This window comes from Phycodurus eques, chromosome 7 (genome assembly GCF_024500275.1).
Source record: "Phycodurus eques isolate BA_2022a chromosome 7, UOR_Pequ_1.1, whole genome shotgun sequence".
NCBI classification, from domain to species: Eukaryota; Metazoa; Chordata; class Actinopteri; order Syngnathiformes; family Syngnathidae; genus Phycodurus; species Phycodurus eques.
In genome coordinates, this window is record NC_084531.1 from 12,728,080 (window position 1) to 12,750,286 (window position 22,207).

A 22,207-nucleotide genomic window follows, 5' to 3' on the forward strand; every position below is an offset into this window, starting at 1 on the left:
GTGCGAATGGTTGTACATCTATTATACATGTGCCGTGTGATTGACTGGCGACCAGTCTAGGGTCAGCTACCTCGCTGTGACCCTGACCAGGGTGAGAGCTATACTAAATCAAATACTACTTAGTCATTGATGATGTGTGGTGGGCGCGTAGTGTATTATACAGAAGTGTAGACAAGTCGACTTCTTCATCGTGCTTTTTAACATTCTTAATGCACACACTTTTAAGGAGTTGACTGCTTTATACAAAAACCTGGAAAATATAATAAATTTTGTGACTTATGGCTTTGGCTCACCCTCACCCAAAGAGGATAAGCAGCATAGAAAATGTATGGCTGGAGAATCACTTCCACTGTGCTGGCCTTTACACCTATGTTACCATGACTACACAGACATCTTGTTAGCTAATTTAATAATTTAGGTGGTCATGTAATATGTCATTGACCTAATGTATTTTCCTTTCTATATTTCCTGTCTAATATGCCGTTGGATATTTGTTTCGTGACATCATCTAAGCTAATCAGGACCTGTTGAGTCATGCAGGGAGGCCGTCAGCACGTTCAGGCAGGCACAGATAATTACCGGCAGCGTGGCATGGGGCAGAGGTTATGGAGTTCATGGTGAGTGGGATAGAGGGCCAACTATTTTCTGGCACATAGTTTCGAGGGCAGCACTCCCGCTGTTTGCGTGGTTGAGTGTATCACCAGGGCAGGAGGAAAAAATTAGTTTTGTTTGATGTGCGTTGCGCTACCTGACAACCTAGTCTATGATAGAGTTCACTGACTGCTAACGAGGGGAACCAGTAACATTTACAGTGACATGCACGTATAAAAACAGAACAGGAAAGCACCAGATCAAGCAAATGTCTGTCTCGGATTACATAAGAGGAAGTTTGTTTGGATTTGTTTTTTATCAGTGGCTTGTGTGGTATGGAGATGTTTCAAAATGTGCAACGCAGGATGTGATTTCATAAAGTACTCTGTCTCACTTACGCTGCTTTTGTAAAAAATTATTGCAGGAACTGAAAGACCTGACCCAGCGAAACGAATGCTTGGATCTAAAAGGTAAGCACCTAAAAGTATGCAGACTGTCATAATATCACTTTATGACTTATGACGCATTTATATTTGACAACCTCGACATTACGGTGAAAGCTCCAAAGCCACACACATCCATTCTGTGACCCGACTGGACGTCCAATTTTTTTTTTTTGCCATAGGAAATAATGTAAAATATAAAAATCTTTATTGACCGTACATTACGGCTTAAATGATTACTCCAATAACTCGAATAATTCAATTACAAAAAACAGTCCTTGAAGCGTCACAATTATTTTTCCACACAGACTGTTACTACTAAGGCTTAATAATTGTTTCATCTGTCGATTATTGTTTTTCAATTAATCAATGAATTGGATTTTTAAAAACTTAAGATTTCCATCCCTTTATTAAAAAATAGGACATTATTTCAGATTGACAGTGCAGAATATGTACCAACCTACATTGATTACGATTCAGTTACTGGTTTGGTCCGTAACGTAAAAAATTCGGCAAAAATGTTGAGAATTGTTTTCCAAAGTAAAATATGTTTATAAATGTCTTATTTTGATGAAACGCACAAATAATCAGTCTTGTTCATTTTTTACAATAGTTATTAATATTTACTTTATTATAATTATTCATATTTACTTAATATTTAGGCTGGAAGTCTAAGGATTTGGACAATTTTCTAAACTAATCCAATATCAAAAATCGCTATTGATTAATTTGATAATCGATTCGATGGTGGACGACTGGTTAGCACATCTTCCTCACAGTTCTGAGGTCCTTAGCAACATTAGCTAATTTAATATAGCCTACCAACGCTAGTTAGAACATATTGTAATGCCCCCACAAGTTGTCAAGGATAAACACAGCCACCGGTGCACTTTCAGCCACTGTATTGAACAAACAATAACAAAATAGACACGTAATAAGCACATTCATACATGAGCTGCTCGGCTCAACTGATACTTAGTCAATCAACACGCAGAGTGGGTAATGGTTAGCCAATTAACAGGCAGCTGCCAACCTGAGCTCACAACAGCCAACTCTACACTCTCATTTGCTGCCTCCCACGTCACTCACCTGGCCAGGCCCCACTTTTTAAGCCACACACACACAAAGTCACAGATATTGTAGCGTGAAATGTGGTGAAGGCAATCTTAAGTGGACAACAATAACACTTGGATCTCACATGCATATTTTTGTTGTTTAATAAGGAAAAATTGATTTTTAACCATTTAATCGATGAGACAGACAGTAGAATAATCAACTCTAAAAATATTCAAAATCTGCAGCCCTACTGTATATACAATATTGAAGTGACATTTCAATATAAGTAGTTGTCAATTCAAGTATAAAGAAAAGTTAACTACTTTTAAACTAAAATAAAGTAAAACTAATCACCCTTTGAAGACACCTGATAGGCAGACAAAATGGAGAGGTAAAGGAAGGATGACATCTGATTAGTAAAATTAAATTGTGTGTGTAATTTCAATTTTTATGAATTCTATTGCTCATATTTTACTGAGCAACCAGACCTTTGTCGCAGTGAATTCCATTTGTGGCTCTGTAGTTTCACTAAGATAAAGTCCCACATGATTTGCTGGTGTCAGACGATTTTGTCCCTTTGCAAAATGATACACTGACCTTGTTCGTTTTTTGCGCAGGTGAAAAGTTGGACTACAAGGCATGTGAGTCCCTGGAAGAGGTTTTGAAGAGAGTCCAGTTTAAAGTGATAGACCTGGAGCAGACCAATTTAGATGAAGACGTAAGAATAAAACATCTTTATTTCTTAACACATATACTGAGATGTCGAGTGTGTGACACTGGATGTCTGATTATACCTCATCCCCCTTGTGTAAATACCAATGAGGCTGCAGGCAGTTAAGAGACTGCACTGTAGTGTGGACCTGAAGGATGGTTCTTGTCACAAGACAGTAAATATACTGTACACAGTGTGAGGTTTATTTTCTGTCGCAGAAACAAGTTGTGCTTGCAGTCAGACCGAGGTTGCACTGGCAGGAAAAAGTCACTTTAATTGCTGCTTGCTATTTTTTTCAGATGCCCTTCCAACTTTTACCCTGCAAATAAACACAGACAGCCAGCAAACCAGTCGTAACCTTTTCAGCGGAAGCAGAAAATGCAAATGCCCCTCTTCACCCAGTGCAGGCCTAAGGCCCACGAATGGGAATGAGGCCTCTGCATGAGTCACCAAATAACCTCACCTCAGCCTGAGATGGATGAGTGCCACTGAAATAAGAAGCGGGGGAATAAGGAAAGGGGAAGGCAGCATAGCAAATTAATCTATTGAAGAGGATGAGTTCATCAGATTTAGATGGTGTGATGAGGAAGAGAGAGACACTTCCTGTTGGTGTCTCAGAAGTGATATGTGAGGATGTACATTTTGGAAAGGCGTCCTTTAGAACCAGACAGGGTGGACTGCTTAGGAATTGGATGTGACTCATTTTCAACCACCCTGAAGATGAACACACATGTATACTCAGTATCATCCCGGTAAAAACACAGGGACAAATGCAATTTGATCCTGAGCAGAAGCATGTCTAGTTTACTTTGCTTTTATTTCTCTTCTGCCTCTTGTAAACCCTCACTTGTTGACTTAGGCCCTTTGACACAATACGCAAAGGCAACAGTTTCAAACTTGGGTTGGACAGTGGACAGTAATTTTAAATTGGAACGGCAAATGGGCGCAGTAGTCAAATCCAGCTTCTTTAACATTAGGCAACTGACAAAGGTAAAACCTTTCCTTACACAAGAGCACTTAGAAACAGTTATTCATGCCTTTGTTATTTGTTATTGTTGTTATTGTGTTGTGTGTGTTGTTGTTGTTTGTTGATTTCGGCTGGACTACTGTAATGCATTTTATTTTTCAGAGGAGAGCCAGTCCTCCCTTTATTTTGGATTTAGCCAGTCCTCCCTTAAACGTCTCCAGTTGGCTCAAAATGCTGCTGCTTGCCTCCTTACTGGAGTACGTAAGAGGGAGCACATAACTCCAGTCCTGGCCTCCCTCCACTGGCTGCCTGTGCATTTTAGAATACATTTAAAGATTATTTTATTTATTTTTAAATCTCTAAATTGTCTTGCTGGCGGCACGGTGGATGACTGGTTAGCACATCTGCCTCACAGTTCTGAAGACCCTGGTTCAAATCTGGCCTCGCCGGTGTGGACTTTGCATGTTCTCCCTGTGCCTGTGTGGGTTTTCTCCGGGTACTCCGGTTTCCGGCGGCACGGTGGACGACTGGTTAGAACGTCAGCCTCACAGTTCTGAGGACCGGGGTTCAATCCCCGCCCCCCGCCTGTGTGGAGTTTGCATGTTCTCCCCATGCCTGAACACCCACCAACAATGCCCAGCTGCTTCTCAGCAGAAAAAAAGGGAGCGAGAGTTATAGAGAACTGCAATCCTCGCCATAAAATTATGTGGACTGCACTGAGGAGGTTTATATTTAAAAAATTAAAGCCTGCTGTCTGAACGTAGCCTTATTTACATCACTGTCATGTCTGCATGACGACGCCTGCATAGCTTACATGGATGGGAGTTTGTTTGTTGGTCAATCTTAACATCATATCTCCACACATGGATAACATTAAACCCATTACCAAACGGGTAATAAGCTTTACTATGGCAAACGTGCATTAAAAAAGCCAGTCTGAAATAGCGCCATTTAGTGATGAAAGTCTGTACCTGAATTTCAGACATGATTAACATTTAACAGTATCAAACATTACTTTTTGCGGGGGTCGAACGAGCTGGGCCGATGCTTTGAAATAAAACCTTACCATAGAAGTAGGTGAAGGGTTGGAAATATCTTAGTTAGCTTACCTGCTAGAGCAAAATGGTTGTCCGCTCCTGCTTCTGTCCAGAAGAAAGTTCCAACGCTACAGTCAAACTGTAGACCAGGCGAAAATCCGTAATGGTCAAAACAATTCAGTTCACATCCAACTGTCCACGTTTGGTGAAGTTTTCTTCGGGGTTTCAGTAAAGAAATTGTTGACGGACTACCATCACAGGGCTCAGGTTCAATAGAAGGTGAGTTCGCCGCTCGGTCGAGTTCAAAAGGGTTCAGACCGTGTGCGCATGTACACTTCAGTAATGTTAGGGGGTTTCCCATTGGCTCCTGACTTCACTCAAAAAATCGACTCAAAAGTCGATATTTGTTGTGCTATTTAGAAAATCTTAGTTAGGACAACAAGATAAATTTGTTGGGCAGACAAGCTTTTGTAGGTAGTAAATGGAAAGGTTGATTTCTGAGTCAGTTTAGCTTGAAAACTAATGAGATCAACAAATACTTGTTATCGTTTTACAGTGTAGTCAGAATTTTTAATTACTTGCACCCTCTGCTGCCAAATAGAGAAATGTATTTACTTAAAATGACTAAGATGTAAAAATAATCCAAGTATAAAAACAGTTAAACTTGTCATCAATCCTAACCTTTGTATTTTGGTCCGCTAGTGTTTTGTCCGCACCTGTCATCAACCTCCAAAATCCTGGAAACTCGGCGAATGCCACCCTGTTGGTTAATTGTTAACATTTCCCTTTTTCTTTTTGTTCCCTGACACTGCTCCTCAGGGCGCCTCTGCTCTGTTTGACATGATTGAGTACTACGAGTCGGCCACGCACCTCAACATCTCCTTCAACAAGCACATAGGCACACGGGGATGGCAGGCCGCCGCTCACATGATGAGGAAGGTGAGCGATGACCTCCACTGAAGCGTTAGATGACCGGGTGTTGTACATTGATCACAAGTCACTGTTTTATTTAATAGTATCTCGTTCTACAGTTTTCATGATGTTATGAAATTTATCTCAAAGAACAGTGTGATACGAGTACAGCTAGTGTTTCATGAAACAATCACTGAATGAAATAAAAATGCAATTTACAACATTTAAAATGTGAAATACAATCAAACATACAATATTTAGAATGAAGCTTGCAGTAGGCTGCTCTGAATACAGCCTTTTTAAACTTTTCTTTAAGTCCAGTACATTATTTTTTTTTACTTTTCAAGTACTACATTTTTTAAGTACAGTTCAGTTCTATTTAACTATTTTGAGAACCATTGGACTTTTGACTTTTCTGTTTGTTTGATCAAATGTGAAGGAACGGTGCATTTTAACGACTTTGCCAAAGCAGATTTCACACTGCAATTTATTCTTTATACGAGCGAAGATTTAGGTCAGTTACGTGTGTGTGGCAGCAGAATTCACTGTGTAATGACACAGTCATTAAATGATTAGTGTTTTAGTAGCCCTAAAATCCTCATGTGATTGTGAGCATGAGGAAGCTTATTAGTCATAACTGTGTTGTAATGAAGAAATTCTCCCCTGAAAAAGCTTTAAGTTATTTACAGTACTTGAGTCAAATCTCAAATAAAACTGCTCTCATTACATTCCACAGCGTACTCACCAGATACAGTATAATGAGTACAAGAGCCGGATCAAGAATTCAGCTCTTGCAAAAATTATGGTGCAGTTGTTTTGACTGACATAGGTTCACTAATAAGCGTGCAGTGAGTAGAGATTGTAATATGTCCTTCTCTAAGTATGACTCTTATTTTAGGGTAATTTCTGAAAAAGCTGGTGTCATCAGCTTCATGAAACTGTCATGTTTGCAGGCCACTGAATGTGATAGGTGACTCAAACTATCACTTGACATGCCATATTTTGTTGGTTGAAATTTATTACACTATTGTGATTTAGTAAATGTCACATTTACTGAATGAGAGGTATTAGATTTTATCAGTCTCCCTTGGTTTCCTGAAACATGCAGACCTGTGATGCCTCAAATAGTGGCCTTTGCTCTTAATTAATCACTTAAACAAATAAAAGCTTATTTTTTCCCCAACTTTTTTACTAGTTTAAAGGAAGCATGCATTTTTCTTTTATACCCATCCATCCATCCATTTTCTACCGCTTATCCGAGGTCTGGTCGCGGGGGCAGTAGCTTTACCAGGGACGCCCATACTTCCCTCTCCCCAGCCACTTCATCCAGCTCTTCCGGGGGGATCCCGAGGCGTTCCCAGGCCAGCCAAAGGATGTAGTCTCTCCAGCGTGTCCTGGGTCGTCCCCGGGGTCTCCTCCCGGTTGGACGTGCCCGGAACACCTCACCAGGGAGGCGTTCTTTTATACCATTTATGCCATTTAAAACCAGTTTTTTTTTTGGCATGTACCAAATTTTCTGAACACTCAAACACCTATTTTTCCCAAAAAGCAATGAGCAAAACATTTAGCGACTTTTTCTTATTGGAGACTCAGAGACTCCCTCCACAGTTCCACGTTCACCCTCTTTGTCCAGAGTGCAAATGAATGGCGCTTGTGCAAAGCCACCAGTATCGTTCAGATTATGCCTTTATTGGTGTACAATTCTTTTCCAACCCCCTACAGACGAGCTCGCTGCAGTATCTGGATGCTAGAAACACGCCTCTGCTGGACCACTCGGCTCCCTTTGTGGCTCGAGCTCTCAGGATCAGTGGCAGCCTTGCGGTCCTCCACCTGGAGAACGCCGGCCTGTCTGGTAGACCGCTCATGTTGCTTGGTAAGAAAGGGACAAACTTCCTCAATGGCCGTGTTCAATGAATTAAGTCATTTAATTCTTCCTTTATGTTGTATTTTTAGCAACGGCGCTGAAGATGAATATGAACCTGCGCGAGTTGTACCTGGCTGACAACAAGCTCAACGGCTTGCAAGATTCAGCCCAGCTTGGCAACCTGCTCAAGTTCAACTACAACATCCAAATTCTGGACCTGCGAAACAACCACATCCTGGACTCTGGTACTATAGCAGCCCAGGCTGATCTGTGGATTGGTCATAATTTAGGGTTGAAAAAATTAATCGAAGAATTTGATTACAAAAAAAACAAAATCTCTGCCTCGAAGTGTCGTAGTGATAATTTTTCCACACGGACTAATGTTACTGCAGACTCACACACCATGTAGAAATAAGTTGGTGCGATGGCTGCGAGCTAGGAGGAAGGAGGAGTGTGTAAGAGACAGAATTTCCAAGGTTTGGTATCATTTACCACTTAAAAAGAAAAGAAAATGCATTGTGTCTACTGTGAAGCAGAACTAACTAGTGTACCACACGAGTACGTCTACGATCGCCACCACATGTTATGGATGTTAGCTAATTTAATATAGCCTACCATCGCTCGTTAGAGCAAATTGTAAGGCCCCCACAAGTCGTCAAGGATGGATACAACCGTTGGTGCACTTTCAATCGCTTTATTGAACAAATGTTAACAATATATACACATAATAAGCACATTCATGCACAAGCTGCTGCGTCCACAACTGATGCGCAGGCAGGCACTCGACACGCAGACTTGCTAACGGTTAGACAGGTAACAGCAAACTGCTAAACTGAGCTCACAACAGCCAACTCTACACTCTCATTTTGCTGACTCCCACGTCACTCGCCAGGCCACGCCCCACTTTTTTAAAGCCACACATGGGATGGGACATGAGGATGGGGAACCCAAATGGACAACAATAAGACATGCACCTCACATGTAAATGTTGTTTGTTAATGCAAAATCCATTTGTGTCCGATTAATCAATGGGCTGATCATTAGAATAATCTATTCTAGTCATAATAATTAATGGGAAATCGTATATAAAAACACCATCTCCATCCCAATCTTTCTGTGTAAAGTACTGATAATGTTGCAATAATAACTGACTATTCCATGTTGGCAGAAACACTCCAATATCTCCTTTTGATGTGTGTGAATACTAAAGAGAAATGTGAGCTCTTCAGCGTCCAAGTCTCTTGTGCCCACGTATTTATTTAATCTCCATTTATGTAACAGATGCACACAGAACAGAAATATATCTCTCAGCTTGAGACTGCAGTCGTGTTTGATGAATACGAATACTGATGACATAATCTTATCACTGTGGTCTGAAAGATACAGCCTGTGTTGTTTTTGTTTGGAAGTTGTCTTTTAAATATTCTAGTTCCTCATTTTTGTATGGCCTTATTTGTCACAGTGTAGTGATGCATTGCATCTGAGTGTTCAGAGTACACTGTTCTTATGCTAATGAATCCTTGTCCATTTTGATGCATAAAAGCTGCTGCTAATGATATTTTGGTCCATTTAGCAGGACACAGATGGACTGACTGTGTGTGTGTGTGGGGTTGTCATCACAGGTTTGGCCTACGTGTGCGAAGGACTAAAAGAGCAGAGGAAAGGCCTCGTCACATTGGTGTTATGGAACAACCAGCTCACACACAACGGCATGGGCTACCTTGCTGCTGCACTGGTACACACACGCACACACACACACACACACACACACACACGTGTGCACACACACCGTGACTGCTAAAGAGAAAGATGACAGTAAGGCAATATAATACAATTGGAGAGACGTGTCTAAATACTGTATTTTTGGAAATAGTGGCTGGGGTAATTATTTACTACAGATACACCGCTTACACTCAAATGGCTGTGAATAGAGAAGCGAGTTTAAAGAATCAGTCACTGTGGACAACTTAGCAGTTGGGTTGGTATATTTAGCGTCTTTTCCAACCCCTCTAGCAACTTTATTTTTAAAGTGACTAGTGAGTTTAATTCCCGCCAAGGAACGGCCAAGAACATAGGCGAAATCGTTATCACGTTGTTTTGAGTATGACCAAAAAAAAGCCAAGTGGAAGGCAATCACACTGAACGTTGCCAAAAACTTGGTGCCCATCTATACATTGCAAAAGTAGTAATCTATTGACATGTTGGACAATATGACCTGAGGTATGTGCTTCCAAGCTGCGATTATTTTGCAGTTGTCGCCTTGCCTCACCTCTACAACTGCACATTAGAACGGGTTCTATCGAAGTTAATGCTCAGAAAAAGAATTTCTGGAAAAGGCTGTTTTCATTCTTGTTTGGTATCAGGAGAAATAAAGCAAATGCCAGCGGAGAAAAAAAATTGAATCAAAAGTTACCTGTTTAATGTCCATCAATAGCTTTTACCCATCCATCCATCAATTTTCTTCCGCTTATCCGAGGTCAGGTCGCGGGGCAGCAGCTTTAGCAGGGAAGCCCAGACTTCCCTCTCCACAGCCACTGCATCGAGCTCTTCCAGGGGGATCCCGAAGCACTCCCAGACCACCCGAGAGACGTAGTCTCTCCAGCATGTCCTGGGCCGTCCCTGGAGCCTCCTCCTGGTGGGACGTGCCCGCAACACCTCACCAGGGACACATCCAGGGGATATCCTATCCAGATGCCCGAGCCACCTAATCTGGCTCCTCAATGTGGAGGAGCAGCGGCTCGATTTTGAGCCTCTTCTGGATGACCGAGGGAGGTGTATTTTTAGGCGGAGGCGTTTATTTGTACAAGTGGACGACACACCTGGCAACTAATTGAGGCATGGTCTTTATTAAGACTAGAATTGCCACAATTTGAGGAAATCCGTGGCATTTGAATTTCATTAAACGCTTGACTTGTTAACATCAGATTCTGTGTGGCCATTTGAATAAAAGTGAATTCATTGGTCTTGTTTGGTTTGATGAGTCACCACATCATCGTCACGTTGATGTGGGCCAATAAGGAGCTCATTGTTTGCAGTGCTCCATTTAGACGGTGCTAAATGCCAGCTTGTCAGAGCAGCACAAACTGTGTTCTGCTGGTTTTATTCTTTTCATGGTTGGCCGTACTGATAGGGAATGCACATTTAAATTGAAATGCCACACTTCTCTAATTGTTCTAGTGCAATGGTTCTCAAACCTTTTACACCGGTACCATCCAAAAACATAGTTATTTTTCAAATTTCCACTATCATGAGCAACATTAACCTGTGTTCATCAAAAACAAAACAGAGGTTTTATTCTTTAAAAATATCATATATGTAATATAATTATAAGCCACTGAAACATATGCACAATTTGAACATTTAACACTTTGCTTAAATATAGGGGGAAAAAACATATATATAAATTTTATTATGGTAAATTTATTGGACATAAGTTCAATAAAATTGTACCTAAAAAAAAGGTTTAAAACATGTACCTATTAAATGAAAATGTTTTGTACTTAAATTATTTTACAACTGAACTGCACTATTTTCTATGCTGCAGCCAAAGCAATGCGAATACAGAACCAAGAAACAAAGGTTTAGTAATCTATGAACAGTGGTTCCTTCGGATATAAGTCACTTGACTTACAAGTTTTTCAAAATACAAGCCTCCACTGGGACTTTTTTTGCTTTGAGCAAAAATTTCAGATCTGAGCACTGTATGGAGGCGATGAACTCAACTCACTTCACACCACGCAGCACTTTGGCAGATAGTGAACAATTCTTCAAAAAAGAAGCTTCAAGTTGTTTAATGCCACTCCTAGTTGAAGTTTACTGTTAAAGTAAACATAAAAAAACAGAATTACAAGTTGTGTATTTAAAACAATGACATAGCTTTGCTTTAGATAAGTCTATTTGGCCTAATGCAGATAATGCAAAATGCTGTAGATGGGCTTATAAATAGCATCAATGTTTCAGTGTTATAGCTCTTTAAGCCTCTGATATTGAAGACAAGTGGTGGAGCAACACATGCAGACGTACAATATAACAATACTTGGGCATATTTTTTTTATGCTCTGCAAAAATTGACTAACATTACTACAGCTTACTGAGAAGTACTGACCATCTCCATGTATGGCGTTATGTCTATATTATAACACCCCCAGGTGGCCAAGTCGCACGGACACCAGAAGGAGCAGCACAATATCCATTGAATTGAAGCAAAACAATATGGCAAACACTGTTTAATTCTTTGCATTGTTTTTCATTATGTCATTACTGTATGTTGTTATAAAGTACGATATTATAGAGTGCTATTTTTTATATTAAAAACACAGATTACAACATTTTTGTTGGGTTTTTTTTGGGTGAGGCTGGAACAGAGTTTTGAGTTACAGACCTAGTCACGAAACAAATTAAACTTGGTTCTCAAGGCACCACTCTAAAGTGTATTCTTGTTTTACATTTTCTCAGCCTTGCACCCAAAGTCTGGAGACGCTGAACCTGGGTCATAACTCAGTGGGCAACGAGGGTATCCACAAGCTGAAAGACGGACTGATCGCTAACCGTTCTGTGCTCAGACTGGGCCTCGCCTCCACCAAGCTGTCCTGTGAAGGTGACAAATTGAGGCTGTTTCTATTGTAATGATTTTAGGTTTTTGTGTGCCTTGTTCACCTCTACCCCCCCTCCCCCACCACTTTTTTCCTCCTCGTCCACTGCAGGGGCAGTAGCGGTGGCCGAATTTATAGCTGAGAGCCCGAGGCTGCTGCGTCTGGATCTGCGAGAAAACGAGATCAAGACAGGGGGACTGATGGCGCTGTCGCTTGCCCTGAAAGTCAACACCTCTCTGTTGCGTCTCGACCTCGACCGGGAACCCAAGAAAGAAACTGTGAGCTTGCGCTATTCAATTATTAACTGTGGAAAAACATTAGATATCATGTGTAAAGAGAGGAATATATACTTCTGACCAAAAAAATGTGATTCACATTGCATCTATATTATTTTCATGAGCGGTTGGAATTGGTTTTCTCAATAACTTTGATATACCGGAGAAAATTGTAAACTTTGTGCATTTATTTTATATCTTCTCCAATAGATTTGAAACTAAGACTGGATTTACACTACAGGTCCAAGTGCCCAATTCAGATTTAACGGGTACATCTGATATTTTTGTATATTTTCAAGTGCCACATATTCGATATGGCTGTGTTTACACTACTGCAATATTTATAACAACCCTCATGCGCATGCGTGATAATTTGGAAGTAAAAAATAAAACAAATATGCAGGGATCTCGTTTGATGTGTGTCCTACATCTGTGACGCACAAAAATTGGCAGGGACGCATGAAGCATATTCATTCTGCGTCCGTAGACTCATGGTGTAAGACCCACCCTACGTATCTCTCTGTGTGCGTGTGCGCTGGTGAAAAGCTTTCACACACACCGAATCGAAAAGTATGAATCCTTGGTGCCAGCCAATCAGAGGCAGAGTAGGACTGGTTATCATTCCATACAACGGAAATTGTAATTGTTGAGGTAACCCCTGCTGCGCCGCTCACGATGCAGCATGCCGCTGACAGAACGGCGCTTGCAACACAACCACAACTGGGACCCTTAAGGGAAAGTTAACTGTTTGTTACATTCGCTAGCCTGCGAGCTAGCAAGCTAAGGGCTGTCGCTAAAAACGCTCACTCGACAGCGGCAACATTGTTAAAACGTATAAATTTCGGTAATACACATGTTAGTGGAACACACTGGAGCAGGCACAGCTGAAGCGCCCGGTGAGCATTTTGGGGTATCCGTGTCTTGCTCAAGGGCACCACAGCTGTGAGTCCGGGGGATGTTGGCGGATGGTCCAGTCTTGAACCTTGGTCCCCCACGGTGGCAGGCGACGATCTTAACCATTGGTCCACGGCTCATATTATAGCTAATCTTTCACAGAGTTTGAATAATATATGCCAGAGTATTGTTATATTGCCTCTTCGTATGCGTTTATAGAGCGTTTGTGTACTAATTTTATTATTTTGAGACACATTAGTGCCGCAAGTTTGATGCTAATTTTCGTTAGCTCATCAATTAGCTTTGAGCTAATGATTTTTGTGAGCAAAAACGAGGAAAGAAACTAAGTCCGTGGTGTATTTGAACATTCAATAGGTGTTATTCTTTTGTTATGTCTGTTCAGTTTTATAGTAAACTATCAACAGGAGTGTCCATAAAGACTTTCGGCAAACAACATTCACTCTTACTCCTTGCTACTACTATACTATGCTACTATACCTTAGTAACCTGTTTTGATCCAGTGGGCTCTACATGCCGTTGGGGCACTGCTGGATAGAAGTGCTGGAGCGGAGCATGGAATGGACTGTTTATATATCCAGCCATCCATCCATACATCCATTTTCTGTACCGCTTATCCTCACTAGGGTCGCGGGCGAGCTGAAGCCTATCTCAGCTGACTCTGGGCGAGAGGCAGGGTACACCCTGAACTGTTCGCCAGCCATTCGCAGGGCGGATATAATCAAACAACCATTCACACACACCTTCACACCTATCGGCAATTTAGAGTCTTCAATTACCCTACTGTGGGATTGAGGAGGAAACCGGAGTACCTGGAGAAAACCCACGCAGGCACGGGAGAGCATGCAAACTCCACATACTCCCTCAGAACTGTGACGTAGATGTGCTAACCAGTCAGGCACCGTGACGCCACTGCCACTTTTAGCTAGCTTTTATGTAGTGTATATAAACATCTGGTTTCAAAAGTATGTACTGTACGTCACCAATCTATATTTCAATAACTTCCAGCTCCCATTGACGGGTATATCCCATTTGTCCTTTTACGTGGCGCTCCATACTTATTGAATATTTGGGCTTGATTCAGATCCAAACATATCCGATTCCATGTTTAGTTTTTTCTATTTATGCTGCCATGACACATATTCCAATTGTGCGAATGGGGGTGGCATGGTTCTGATGGTAGAGTAGTTGTCTCCTGACCCGAAGGTTGTCGATTCTATCCTCAGCTCTTGAGACCATGTCAAGTCTCCTTGAACAAGATACTGAACCCCCAGTTGCTCCTGATGCGGCATCATCAGTCGGTGAATGAGGAGACAGTGTTAAAGCACTTTGAGTACCTGAAGGTAGAAAAGCGCTATACAAGTAGAAGCCAAGTGCCACTTGAAAGCAAAAAAATAAAAAATAAATCGATAGTCACTTGAGATTTGCTGTGTAAATCCAGCCTTAGAACATGTTTACTGTTTTTCAGTAGACAAGTAGAAACATAAAAAAGAAAAATGCGGACACACTTTGAGCCCCATTTGCATTTGCATCCGTTTCCATTCAAGGTTGAGAACTGGTGAATGCACTGGCCACTCCACTACAGACAGAATGCCAGCTGATTGCATCTTCCTTAAATAGTTATATAGTGTAGTCCAGTGGTTGTCAAACATTTTACAAGTACCACTGAAAAAAGTAGTGACTACAGTAACTTAGTAGACCCAAGTGTTCATAAATAACGAAGCAGAGGCTTTACTCTTAAAAAGTATATTTATTATGGTAGCTATTGTAACACAGTTTGTTCTGTTGGTAAATATTGATTAAATTAAAAAATATATATGCCACATAAGTAAAAAATGTACCTAAATAAATATTTGAAACAGTTCTGAAAGGTTAAATGCAACTGTATTGTACTTAATTTAAATACAACTGAACTGTACTTAACAAATGCACTATACTCTATTAAAAGTCTAAGCCACTGTAACATTATGCACAGTTTGAACATTTAATTCAGTGATTTTGTGTACCACTAGAGGGAACCCTTGTACCATTAGTTTTGAAAGGTAGTGAATGTATCTGAACTATTTAATCCACCATAGCGCTAGGAAGGTGCGAACGCTTGAAATCGTGAGCCTTTGTATGGTCGTGTTGCATTTTTGAAGATGTATTCATGTCCTGCAGGTGAAAAGCTTCATTGAGACCCAGCGTGCGCTACTGGCCGAGATCCAGAATGGCTGCAAGAGGAACTTTATCCTGGCCAAAGAGAAGGAGGAAACGGAGCAGATGATGAGACAGTCGGCATCCATGGCTGAAATTGCCACCGAAGACGGAACAAGAGAAGAAGAGGTAGAGGAGACCAAAGACGGGAGACCAGTAGATAAAGAGGGCGATAAAACAGGAAATGAAGGGCAGCCGAACAGCGAGTCGAAGGCCATCTCCGAGGTGACTGTTTCTCCAATGAACCTGGACTCTGACTCTGACACAGAAGATGAGGAGGAAGTGATCACGAAGGCCTCATCTGAGCCAAAAGCTCTCTCCAATCCAACCACCCCTCAAACTGAAGTGGTACTGCCAACATCGAGTCCCTCGCACGCTCCCCCTCCGTCCCCAATGAACATCATTTCAGGTATCACCGTCACGGACAGCCCGGTCCCTCCGGGCACGCCTCCCTCGCCGGGACGCTGCATATCTGTCTCAAGTCCCGGGCGGGGTCACAAGATCTTCATGGTGACTCGGGTGGAGAGCCCCCCAGAGCCACAGTTAAGCGCCGGCCACGCCGAGGGCCCGTCAAAGATGACCTTAGAAACGAGCATGGCTGCTGCCACGAAGCACAAAGACGTCCACGACACTACACTGAATCACTCACGAGAGCCCAGCTGTGATGACAGCGTCATCGGCAGCACTTTAAAACCACCATTGACAAGTCGAAAAGCACCAGCCTCACCTTTAAGTCCTTTGTTTGCTCAGCCTGCAGACTCCCCACCCGAGACCCCTTGTGAAGAACAACCGGAGGTAAAAGAAGCTCCTCTAGTGGAGAAGAGCGGAACAATGACAAGTGGAGACGCCAAAGAGGTAATCCAGATATCAACATTCATGCCGGAGCAACACACGCAGTATTCTAAGTGTCCGGACGATGCTAAAGACGTGGATGCCAGCTCCTCGACTGTGACAGAGGACGACAGCCTCAGTCCAAAACCGGACGAGGAACATCAGCAATCTGAGCTCGACGGACAGGAAGTAGCAGAGCCTGTCCTCTCTGACCAACCAGCATCCGTCACTGCCGTCCAACCCCACACCGAGGACTCTGCAGACGACGGCGAACAGGAAGTCGCTGGTTCGCTTTTACCCAACGGCCTGAAGCCCGAATTCACCCTCCACCTCCTCGATCCTGACAGCACCAAGCCTGGCAGCTGTGTCATGGAACATGGTGTGTGTGTGCGTGCGTATGTGTGAACAACAATATTTTGTACGCATGCATGCATGAATAAATATTTGTTTTTGTTTTGCTGATGTAGTGAGTGTGAGCTGCACACAAGACCTGGAGGAGCTGCTGCTGGAAGCCAGTTTAGAGACTGGCAGAGATGCACCATGAAGGAGGTTTGACAGGTGAAGCGACTCTTTACACTTAAAGGAGCGTTCACACGTAGCAATTCGGACGACACGGCTGAACGTGACTGAAGTGGACCATCGCTAAAAAATTACAGTGTGCGACTTTTAGCCACACACCAAGCAATTGAGCAGGCGCGCTGCAACAGAAACACTGTGATCCTGTATCAGGTTTTAAGGCTCCACATACAACATACTGTACAGTATTATGTTTTATTGAACCACAAAAACATGGCATGATTGTCATGGGTCAACTTCAGTATTCATCAAACAAACACAAAGATTTGCCAACGTAAATATTGAACAGGTTTAACCTTTACAAATGTTGGGCCTGAATTCTTCCTGAGCAAATGAGGGATGTAAAATCACTCTCACACCCACACCACAAAATAATCGCTCAGGATCATCTTTGGGAGGCATCTGATAATTCTACCTTTGTTGACTGGGAAGGGAGGGAGAAATGTTCAAATAAAGCCTGATTATTGGCTATTTGTAGGATATAAGGACCAAGCCCTGCCACGAATAGCAAAATCAGGCAACTGTTTGATGTCCACCTGAAAGGTTTTGCAATTGGCTATTGATATCGCAAAATGCCAGCAAAGCAGGTTTTTATATCAGATATGGCTTTGGCCTAAGCACAAAAACGTGCATTTTTCAGGGAATAATAGAGGATGGGTTCTCCAAAAACATCTGCGAATGCCAAACCTGGACTATATGGGGGTACACTGTACCCTGTCTTAATTTAGCCAGGCTTGGATGATTTTCTTCAGAAGAAAGGGCTTCTGTCTGGCCATCCTAACACATAGCCAGTGCATGATGGGGATAATCACTGTAATCAAAAGAAAAGAAAACAAATGAAGCGACTCTTTACACTTAAAGGAGCCTACATTTTTTTTCAACAGTTTTAAACTAATAAGGGTCATTTTGACCCACAACATAATAGCAGGGTTAATCAATTAACCAAATGTATGGAAGAAAAAAAACCTGCTAATTGAATGCAACAAATCTAAATATTATACAGGACTTATCTCAACTTATCTCAAGTTATCTCAATTCAACCTTTGCGGATGACCATGACCTGGATGACTTTAACAAGTATCCCCGGTTCAATCCCCGGCCCCGCCTGTGTGGAGTTTGCATGTTCTCCCCGTGCCTGTCTGGGTTTTCTCCGGGCACTCCGGTTTCCTCCCACATCCCAAAAACATGCAGGCTAGGTTAATTGACAACTCTAAATTACCCGTAGGTGTGAATGTGAGTGCGGATGGTTGTTTTTTTGTATGTGCCCTGCAATTGGCTGGCAACCAGTTAAGGGTGTACCCCGCCTCCTGCCCGATGATAGCTGAGATAGGCTCCAGCACGCCTGCAACTCTAGTGAGGAGAAGCGGCTCAGAAAATGGATGGATGGATATTACGACAGTACGTTAATGACTTATGACCAGTTATGATATTAGGCCAGAAAAATGCCCGATCTCGAGTCAATTTCTTTTGTAACCAACATGTAAACACGTCAGGGACTAGTATCATGTACTCTTTTTCACAACTTCCCTTCGTCATTTCGTTTTCAGCTAACTTTCTGTCTTGTCTAACTGCAGGTCCTGCGAGGACACAAGGATTCAAGAGCACGCTCCTTTTGCCGCATTTCTCTGACCTCAGCAAACCCCAAACAACTTTTCCAAAGGATACAAGAGTCAAAAGCGCTCTTACGATCCCAGAGTTCTGCCAAGACTCAAAGGACACACAAAAAAAAAATCATCATGACATCACTACATCAACCACTGAAGTGTGTGCGCGTGTGTGAGTGCGTGTGTGAAGGGAACAGTGTAACAATGCTGTCATCACTACAATTTTGCGATTCTTTCCACGGCGACTATGGATCATCCGATGCTTGGCGCACCGCCTCTGGCAGTCAGGAGGGATGAAATAGAACACTAACCAAAGACCAACCTTTCTGACGCCTGTGTGTGTGTTTGTCTTCAGGAAAGCTTTTAGGGGTGTAGAGCGCAAGCCTCGACGACACACAAATAATTACAATTGTGGACCCGGCTGAGCTGGCTTTGATGTCACAGCTCTGTATCCAGTGACAATGAAGAGTTTTGTCCTCCTTTCCTGTCAATCGAAGTTTGAAGGGACCTGCGCCAAGTGACCTCTCCGCTTTCGTCCTGTCTGGTTGTCACTTTGGCCCCTCAGGAATCAACACAAACCAAACCTGGAGCCACGACCTCCATTGCTTCCTTATTAGGTTGCTCAAATAAAAATAAAATCTCTACTTTCTCTTCTTCCTTACCCCTTTCATTCTTCTTTCCAGCACCTTTGACAAATCATTTTTATTTATTTGATGAGCTTGTGGATTTATCAAAGCCCCCCCCCCCTCCCACACACACACACACACTCACACTCCTACAACCCTGTATTTGATTTGTAAATTTCGATGAGACCAAATATTGAGGTTTTTCTTTGGGGGACACACGTTTGGAGTGGTTGACTTATTCAGTAAGAGTCGGGGTGCATTCCTTTCAAATCAAATCAAACAGGAAGCGATGTCACCTGATATCCTTGTGTAACTGTAAGGGGGCCACCAGAGGGCGCTGATCTCATGCTGTGGCTCTCAAGTCGCATGACTCCACCCAAAGCTGGACGCTTGCAGCGTTTTGCACCCCCCACTGTTTGTAAATGCTTTAATTTTTAGAGCTTTTTAATAAATTGTTAACTTAATTCAAACTGTGCTGGTAATCACAAAGATATGTATGGCGACATTTGTTCCACTCAAATAAATGCATGTAATGACTCGACAATTGACTTTATTTTATTATTTACATCACTCACAAAAAGTGGTATTCAGGTGAAATTTCAAAATGAGTCTAAAATGCAGTATGACCTCACAGATTAAATTAATGCAAATCTGCAGACCTTGTCCAATATTTCAACACTGTTTACACAACTTGCTGTTCTCAAACAAGGAGTAATCAAAAGCATTTTAACTGGTTAGTTAATAAATGTATTTCTAAATGAATCATTTTAATCATCTATTTTAAATGTGCAATAGTGTAGGGTTGGGGGAACAAATTGCTCAAGGGCCACAGTTGATTTTTAAAAGGGACCGTTCGCCCAGGTCCTTCGTAGATATGGTTGAAGAAATTCTGTATAATGTATTTTACTAATAAACTAATTAATTGTCATTTTTAAATTGTATTCTAATGTATGTAATTATAATTAAGAAAATAACAATATCAAAAAAAATTATTTTCCCACCATGTTTTATTAGACAAAATAAACCATCCATCCATTTTCCGTATGCATGCTGAAGCCTATCCCAGCTATTTTCGTGCGAGAGGCGGAGTACACGCTGAACTGGTCGTTAACCAATTTTAGGACAGAATGGCTAAATTGATGCAACAATGATGAATGTATGCCATCAATGTTGTTTTATAAATACAAATAAGAGAATAGCTGCAAAAGTCTACACAGCCCTGTTCAAATGCCGGGATTTTGTGATTTTAAAGAAACGACACCAAGATAAATAATTTTTCAAACTTTTTCCACCATTAATCACCATTAACCTATAGCCTTAATAACAATAAAAGTTGTTTAAAGAAAAGAGAGGAAGTGGAACTAAACTGACATAATATAGTTGGATAAGAGTACACACCCTCATAACTGGCTGCATCAAGAATTAACTGGTCAACTTGTTAAATGGGAGTCCGCACACACCTGCCACTGTTTAAAGTGACTATAACCCCAAATAAAGTTCATCTGTTCTCGTAGGCTTTTCATGACAAGGTTTTGTGCTAACAAGGACTGTTGCTGTCCAGCTGTTCTTGCAGTGACGAGCAGTGTTGTGTTTGTACCGAACACCTTTTTGGAAGAATTCAGGATAAAAAGTTCACCCGTGGTTTTATGGGACCATAACATATTTTCCCACACGCTTTTGGAAGATTTCAAGTGTGTTTTTGCTCAATATAGCCAGACTTGGATGTTTTCCCTTGTAAGATAAGGCTTCTTTCTGTCTTGGAACGCTGTCCTATAGCCCAGACATACGAAGACGGGAGATTGTTGTCACATGTACTAAATGGCCAGTACTTGCCAGAAGTTCCTGCAGCTCTTTCAGTGTTTCTTTTGGCAGAGCATAGTGCTATATTTTCTTCACTTGATGATGTCTTCCCTGTGTTCCGTGGTGTATTTAATGCCTGAGGAAATCTTTTTTACCCTTCTCCTGACTGATACCAATGAACAATGAGAAACCCTACTCGGCATTTGGCATTAATTAGCTTTTCCTGATATGACTGGAGGGGCAGGAGGGTGCAGACGGGCCAGCCATGCTGCCCGTCCCGTGCCCCCTCAGGGGATTGGGATGTGGCAAGTGATCAAAAGTGTCCTCGCCAGGTCTCTGGGTGGGCTTAGTTGTACTCCAGGAATGTGCTGGCAGGCCAGAGAACAGTGGGGATTTATCCACGGTGTCAGACCCCATCCGACCTGTTGACTCGCAGCCCACTGGACGGAAAGGAAAGCTGCCTCGTCATTCCTGGGAACCGCAGTGCGACTACAACTAGTTTGAACGCGTAATTTTCCAACAACGAACGACCATGTGCTCACTGAGAAACAGAAACAAGATGTTATTATTTTCAAGACATGTTGTCGTGTTCTGATAAAACTACTCCATTGTTGTAGCTGCAATTTACCGTAACACAACCTTTTTTTTTAACACACTAGCCAAAAAAAGGTCCACGCACCTTATGATGTGATTATGTAATCATACAACGCAATGGGGATTACATCAGACCTTATTAACATCACTCCACCAACCTCAGTGTGCATGGAAGTTTGGGTGGGCCGTGGAATGGTGCACTTCAAATCTCAAGCATGGAATCAATTCCCATATTTGAATATGGATTATGTTTTTTAATACGGAACGAGATGTCTAAAGCCGGCAAAATTTAATTGCAGTTACTTGTACAAGTAAAATAGCAAATATGCTGAATATTTAATATACATTTTGGCAAACCAGAGTCCTCATTTCTTTCCGAAGGAGAGTTTGGAACAGTGATTCTCAAAGGGTGGTACAAATACCACTAGTTGTACGTGGGCTCCCTCAAGTGGTATGCAACAGGATCACTGAAATCAATGTCCAAACTGGGCATTAAGTTACAATGGATTACACTTTTAGTCATCCAGTAAAATACATTTGTTGAGTACGATTCAGTTGTATTTACCTTCTACGTACTATACAGCTGCATTTAATCTTTTGGGATTGCTTGTTTGCAAAA

The 22,207-nt window shown here is 41.9% G+C and overlaps 1 protein-coding gene across 4 annotated transcripts in view; it reads left to right on the forward strand.

Moving 5' to 3' along the window:
* The window catches only part of ppp1r37 (protein phosphatase 1, regulatory subunit 37), a 46,540-nt gene extending 27,311 nt beyond the window's left edge, over positions 1 to 19,229 (forward strand). For all 4 annotated transcript variants that reach the window (XM_061681579.1, XM_061681578.1, XM_061681581.1 and 1 more), the window contains 11 exons: positions 1,016 to 1,061; positions 2,708 to 2,808; positions 5,626 to 5,745; positions 7,441 to 7,591; positions 7,672 to 7,827; positions 9,205 to 9,317; positions 12,038 to 12,179; positions 12,286 to 12,452; positions 15,522 to 16,767; positions 16,856 to 16,946; positions 18,539 to 19,229. In XM_061681579.1, coding sequence (XP_061537563.1) covers positions 1,016 to 1,061; positions 2,708 to 2,808; positions 5,626 to 5,745; positions 7,441 to 7,591; positions 7,672 to 7,827; positions 9,205 to 9,317; positions 12,038 to 12,179; positions 12,286 to 12,452; positions 15,522 to 16,767; positions 16,856 to 16,932 — 2,319 coding nt within the window. In that variant the 3' untranslated portion in view covers positions 16,933 to 16,946; positions 18,539 to 19,229. The remainder of the gene's footprint in view (positions 1 to 1,015; positions 1,062 to 2,707; positions 2,809 to 5,625; positions 5,746 to 7,440; positions 7,592 to 7,671; positions 7,828 to 9,204; positions 9,318 to 12,037; positions 12,180 to 12,285; positions 12,453 to 15,521; positions 16,768 to 16,855; positions 16,947 to 18,538) is intronic.
* The last annotated feature ends 2,978 nt before the right edge of the window (positions 19,230 to 22,207 follow it).